This window comes from Dendrobium catenatum, unplaced genomic scaffold, assembly GCF_001605985.2.
Source record: "Dendrobium catenatum unplaced genomic scaffold, ASM160598v2 fragScaff_scaffold_621, whole genome shotgun sequence".
Taxonomy (NCBI): Eukaryota; Viridiplantae; Streptophyta; class Magnoliopsida; order Asparagales; family Orchidaceae; genus Dendrobium; species Dendrobium catenatum.
The window spans coordinates 10,845,880-10,852,200 of NW_021319083.1; the positions used below are offsets into that span (position 1 = coordinate 10,845,880).

The 6,321-nt window shown below is 33.0% G+C and overlaps 1 protein-coding gene across 2 annotated transcripts; it reads left to right on the forward strand.

The window, feature by feature from the left end:
• Positions 1–4,512: 4,512 nt before the first annotated feature.
• Positions 4,513–6,086, forward strand: LOC110111914 (dormancy-associated protein homolog 3). 2 transcript variants are annotated; one of them, XM_028695145.1, is made up of 3 exons: positions 4,513–4,699; positions 4,803–4,976; positions 5,094–5,577. In XM_028695145.1, exons 1-3 carry the CDS (start codon positions 4,585–4,587, stop codon positions 5,156–5,158), a joined length of 354 nt encoding a protein of 117 aa, XP_028550978.1. In that variant the 5' UTR covers positions 4,513–4,584; the 3' UTR covers positions 5,159–5,577. The 2 variants fall into 2 exon arrangements, with proteins under 2 accessions (XP_028550978.1, XP_020699645.1); XM_020843986.2 differs by lacking the exon at positions 5,094–5,577 and adding an exon at positions 5,623–6,086 and having other exon boundaries at positions 4,515–4,699.
• The last annotated feature ends 235 nt before the right edge of the window (positions 6,087–6,321 follow it).

A 6,321-nucleotide genomic window follows, 5' to 3' on the forward strand; every position in this document is an offset into this window, starting at 1 on the left:
GATCATCCGACAGCGGCTGGTTATTCGTCGCCGTCATGAATAGCGTAAGTGGAAAAACCACGAAGAAGAAATTTGAAAAAAGATTTTTCTCTCACTAGAAAATCTCAGAGTTTTTCTCACTACCATAGCTAAGATGAGAAATAATATTATTAAGCTTTCTAACATTCTCCAACGAAGCTTTCCAAAAAATGAGAATATCATTCACATAAAGAAGATGAGAATTAAGATTATCACCAACCTTAATCCCCTCAAAGCCGTTATTATGAGAACAATCATCCAAAATATGAGATAGAGCATCCATAACAACACAAAAAAGATAAGGAAAAAAGCGAGCAACCTTGCTGAATACATGAAGAAGAATTAAAAAACCCATGCATATAGCCATTGGGAATAACAAAAAAATAAACATCCTCATTCTCTAATCCAAGAGATGAAAATATGAGGGAAGATTTTTTTGAATCATCCTAGATACTAAAAAATCTCTATAGGCCATATCAAAAACTTTATGAATATGAATTTTAGTATAAAAACTTATTCATATAAGAGTGATTAAAATCTTTAAGAAGTTCAGCTACAAGAATGATATTATTCGTTGAGATCCTCTTCTTAATAAAACCATATTGGATTTTCTGAATAATAAAAGGCATAATACTCTTTAACCTGTTAGTCAAAATTTTAGCCACAATTTTATAAAAAATATTTCATAAAGAAATAGGCCTAAAATCTGTGATATTAGTAGAATTATTCTTTTTTGGAATAAGTGAAATAGCAGAAGCTTTCAGAGCTCTCAGCATAAAACCAAAATTGAAATAATAAAGAATAGCTTTACACAGGGTAGGACCAACAACCTCCCAAGTAGTCTTAAAGAATTTAAAAGTATAACCATTAAGTTACACGGAAGAAATTCTAAGGCAATTAAAAACAATCTTTTTAGTTTCTTCTACCAAAACTGAGTGAATCAAAGTAGCTTTTAAACAATCTGGAATAACATTACCAGGAGGAATATTGAAAGAAGTAGAATTAGCCGGAATATGAGAATTAAATATAGTTTTAAAATGTTTCACAATAGTATTGCTAATAACAATAGGATCCGTAACAATCCCTTTAGTAGAAGAAATACCATGAATCTTATTGTAATATTATCTTGATCTAATTTAAAAATAAAGAAACCCTTTATCATCTTCTCCATAGGACGCCCATTTCTTTTTAGCCTGCTAATAAATCCAAGAAGACCAAAGAGAAAGATGCATATTAGAGAATTAACATTAATAAGAGCTAAATTAATATTCTGATTATGTTGGTCCATCGGTAAAATACAGCATAAATCTCTCTGCAGCTTCTTAAGATTCTCAATAAAAGAAAAGATATGCTTAAAGGAAGCCCAATCTTGCTATTTAATGAAAGCTTTAAGCAAACGAAACTTACCATAAAGTTTGTTAATAGTATTACCAATCGAAGGTTTTGAAAAATCCTTAATAAGCAACTCCGAGAAACCAGCTATTTTTCACTAATAATATTTAATAAAAAAAAATTTATAACTTGTTGAGAAACTATTACTGTTAAAAACAATAATAGGGGAGTGATTAGAGTAAAGAGGATTATCAACAACATAATAAGAAGATGATAAAAAAAAGTAAAAAATAAAAAATAAAAAACACCATAATAAGAAGATGGATAATCATTCAACAAAAAGTTATTAACAAAAACCCTTTCTAATTTTATATGAATAGGAATATTATATTGTTTATTGAACTAAGTATAAATATTACAAATAAATGGAAGCTCCATATGCCTAGAATTAAAAATACAATGATTGAAAGTTTCAAAATTACTATAAAAAAGAGTACTACCTACAAGATATTTCATTGGCAAAATGACAACAAATAAAATCACCAAGCAGAATTCATGGTGAAGAAAAATTAGAAGAGAGATTAAGAATATCATTCAAAATATTAACTCTATCTGTAGTTGAATTAGATGCATATATAGCCATAATATAAAAGGAATCAGAGCCAAACTTGATAATCCAATAAATAAGATGACTATTAATAAAAATAAAATTAAAATAAATAGAAGAAGTATTTGACTTTAACCAAATTCTTCCAGTCATTGAAAACCTAAAATTATTACAACAAACTTCTTGCTGAAAATACTGTGTCTCGTGTCAAACCAAGAATTACCAACAAGATCAATATTGACTTTGGCTTCATAAATACAACAAAAATCAGCCTTAAACTTTTTAACAAGATGAACTTAAGCATTAACTTTATCCAAACGTTTAAAGCCTTTGTCATTCCAGGAAATAAACTAAAGGAAAAGTGAATAATGTTTAATATTCAAAGTAGAGGCCTTCCTGTCTGCTTTACATCTAGTAGGAATTGGAACTTTAAAATCAGATTGAACCATAATAGAAATATCGGAGGAAGGAACCCTCTATAAAGAAATATTTACATCCTTAGAGAGATCATTATTAAGGGAATCCAGCACATAAAACTTATTATGAGAATTAGAAATATCAAAAGAATATTTCTTCAAAAAAAAAAACCTTAGAATCACAATTATTAATCTTTAAAATTAGATTAGAAGCAATCACTTTAGAAGGAAAATTTAAATTAGGTAATGTCTCGTTCAAAGAGGAAACAACCAAAATTTCCGAGCTATCCACAACCATCACATTTTCTTAATAAAGAATCAAATTCTTTGGAGAGCTACTAGCAACTTTAGACAAATTAGCATTAACATTAATATCAGAAATAGATGCCTCGTTAGAAACTAATAAATAATAAGAAAATAAAGAAGGATCATATGAGCATTGATCCACCTTCCGCACCTAAAAATTTTGAGGATTTTTTTAAAGAAGAATGCCTTACATAGTGTGAAACAACATTCCAATCCTTCCTTCTTTTAATTCATCTCCTAATAGGTTTCTGAATATCAACAAGCTTTTCACTAACCTCCTGCGGCTGGGAAAGGCATAACATTGAGGGATGAACAATAGATCCACAACCTTGACAGGGAGTGGACTTTAAATCACAAACAACCTGAAGAGGAAAAATGTTTCCAACAATTGAAATATTATCTTCATCATGAAGATCAGAATCCTTAGAAACTAAAATACAAACCCTAGCAAAAGTAAGCCTAGTTTGCTCTGTTGTTAAAGAATAAATAGCAATCGAAACCCCAATGAGACTTGCTACTTTTGAAATGTCTTTCGGCATTCAACAAACTAAAGGAGGATTAAGAAATTTAATTCTTAAAGGAATGGACGTATACTCTTCGCATTTTGGATGAAAAAGATGGGACCATTTCGGGATAATAAATGGTTTATAAAAAAAAACATGTGCAACCCGACCAAACAGGATCATAATCTTCTGGAAATGGAAACTTCTTAAAAAAAAAAAACCTCATTCAAAGCAAGTAGAGCAAAACAACCTTTCAATTTATAAACATTTTGCATAATAGATCTTAAAGCTTCAAAATATGGCCTATTACTAAACGAGTAACTTACCAGCATTAGACCCCATTTTTCAGAGGCTACAGAGACATTACATTCAGAGAAATTAGCAAGATTATTAGAAGAAGATATAAAAGAAACTGAAAAAGATTTGGATGAAGATTGATGAGATGTCAATAAAGAATTCCAAGCTTTCATTCCTGATGGGAAAAAAAACGAAATCGGACAAGAATGCAAATCTTATTTTAGACAAGTAAAATAAAAAAAAAGAATCCATAAAACAACAGAAGAAACACAAAATGGGAAATTTATACACATACCACTTTATAACATCATATTTACATATCTAACACTCAAAATTTTAATATTACATCCAAACCATCCTATTTTATTTTAATATCAAATATATTACTTATATTTCTTTCCTACCACTCATATATTTTATTTCTACCACTCATATTTGATATGAAATAAACTATGAGTGAAATGTATGTAATATTAAAATTTTAAGTATTAAATATGTAAATAGAATAATATAAGGTGATATGTATGCAAATCTCCCAAACAAAATATCTATCCTCATACGACAAAAATCAAAGGATTCATCAAGAAGGTAGTAAGGGAAAAAATCGAGCAGCCAAGGTCATCCAAAAAAAAACCCTCCCAAAGCTTGTCATCCCGCAGGAGCAATTATTAGGTCCTTTCACTGGATGTAGAGGAAGGTTCGGTTTTAGGCAAAAATAGGTCAAAAAGTGCAAATACCGAGTTTTTCAAAAAACTCGGTATTTTTTCAAAAAACTCGGTATTTGCACTTTTTTAGACAAAACCGAACCTTCCTCTAGGTCCTTGCACCGGAACAAATAAAAATCCCATCCCGCAGAGCTATCCGTTTCTCGTAGTGGATTTCCCTAAAGTCCAACCTTATCTGGTTCCGGTGATTTCTTTATCCACTGCCACGTCACTTCTGATCCAGATTAACGGAAATGATCAGCGAACTAACGTGAGGTGCTTGATCTTGGAACGCCCCATTCCTGTCTATAAATATCTCCCTTCCAACAACAAATCAATCTGTACGACAATCGAATTTCTCGCCTGGTTCAGTGGCGTTTTGGTAATTAGAGGGGAACACCATGGGCCTGCTCGACAAGCTTTGGGACGACACCCTCGCTGGGCCTCGACCGGAGATTGGCCTCGGCCGCCTGCGGAAGCACGCATCCTTTTCCCTCCAAATCAATTCTGGGAAAGGCAGGCCACAACCCTAACCCTAAGCTTGCTGTTCTTTTCAATTTTAGTTTTTGATCGAATTCGTTGGTTTTAATACTCTTATTGGGGTTTTGGCCGGCGGCAGACGAGATCGTGGGCGGAGGAATTTCTAGGACGTTTAGCGATGACTTGCAGGAAGAGGAGCCGCGGGTGACAAGAAGTATTATGATCAAGAGGCCGGCGGGATGCCCTTCGCCGGTGGGCGGGACACCGCCGGCGTCACCGGCCGATTCGACTCCTCCTCTGTCTCCCTTTCGAGGTATTCTATATCCGGACTATGATTTTACTAAAACACCCGTAGGTCTTCTGGTTCTGAATAGTGGATCATTGCCCATCTCTTGGAGTACTAAGATCAATGTTCTCTTTCCTCCTTCAGATAGTTTTCTTTTATCTATCTGGAGAACAACTTTTTATGGCCCCTTCGGTACAAAAAGCATGTAAGAAAAGTAGGATTTAATGAAACTTGTAAATCTTGTTTGACCAAATTTTAAGATGATTATATCCAGAGAATTTTTTTATTGTTAATACTTTTAATTCAAAATAAATTATAAAAATTATTTGAAGCATGTAAGACGATTTATTACCTGTTTACTTTAACATATTAATATCTCAAGTACAGCTTTTGAATGCTCACAAAATCTTTAAATTATTTTTAAGAAGCCTCATAATTCCATTTGGCAAGGTTTAACCCTAAAACCTGCACAATTGAAGCCTAAAAATATGATCCTGCGGATAAATTAAAGCGAAACATACTATCTGGTTTCTAAATTTTAGGTTTTTTATGATTTGATAAGCTTTCATTGTACAAAAAATCAATGCTACAGCTCTAGTGTCCACAGATCTTTTCATGAAAACTTCTCATGGCTTCCTATTGTTTGTCTTTTGCTTTTATGGAATCTAAGCAGATGGGAAGGAATGGAACCGGTTTCGGAGGAAATCTTCCTCTGATGCATACGAGCGAGGGTGTGGAGGCGGAAGGTTGGCAAAGAGTCACAGTTCTCCTTATGAGGTGTGAGATCTGCTAAGCTCTCAGTGGACCCAAAACGAACACATAAGAGGTAGATGGAGTACAAGAGCTGTGAGTGAATGGTTGGTAGACTGAATAGATGAGGAGGATTTCTTTGTCAATATCAAAGTTTATATTTCTAGACTTTATTGGTATGAGATCTCTGTTGGGATGTTTGTATCTGTTTTATGTATATGAAAAGTGAATGTGTTAGGTTTATCCTGTTATTGAGTGCTGAGCTGTAAGAAAAAGTTCTTGGGTTGTTTAGTCCGCGTAGGCAGCGTTATCATGTAATTTGTTTTGTTTGATCTATGTATTATAATGTGAGTGGAGTTGTTGCTGGATACTTCACCGTTTGAATTATCTGTGTGCTCTCTGTTTCGGGCTTTCTTTTTTTCCCACTCTTTATCATAGCTCCAATCTAAGTCTGCAGCTTCTTGTTTATTTATTTATTTATTTTTTGGATATCCAGCCAAAAGAGTGATTAGGTTTAAGAGTTTCGTTGAAGAACTTGTTTGAAGGGAATCGTTAAAGGGTTTCCCTAGCAGTTTCGTTATAATCAGTAATTTTGCGTTGGTCTTAGGCGGTTGATTTTGCT

Excerpts from the sequence above, each read along its gene's own strand:
- LOC110111914 (XM_020843986.2), top strand. The coding sequence starts at position 4,585 with ATGGGCCTGCTCGACAAGCTTTGGGACGACACCCTCGCTGGGCCTCGA. Across the intron at positions 4,700-4,802 it reads CCAAATCAATTCTGGGAAAG|ACGAGATCGTGGGCGGAGGA; the intron begins GCAGGCCACAAC and ends GGCCGGCGGCAG. Across the intron at positions 4,977-5,622 it reads TCCTCTGTCTCCCTTTCGAG|ATGGGAAGGAATGGAACCGG; the intron begins GTATTCTATATC and ends GAATCTAAGCAG.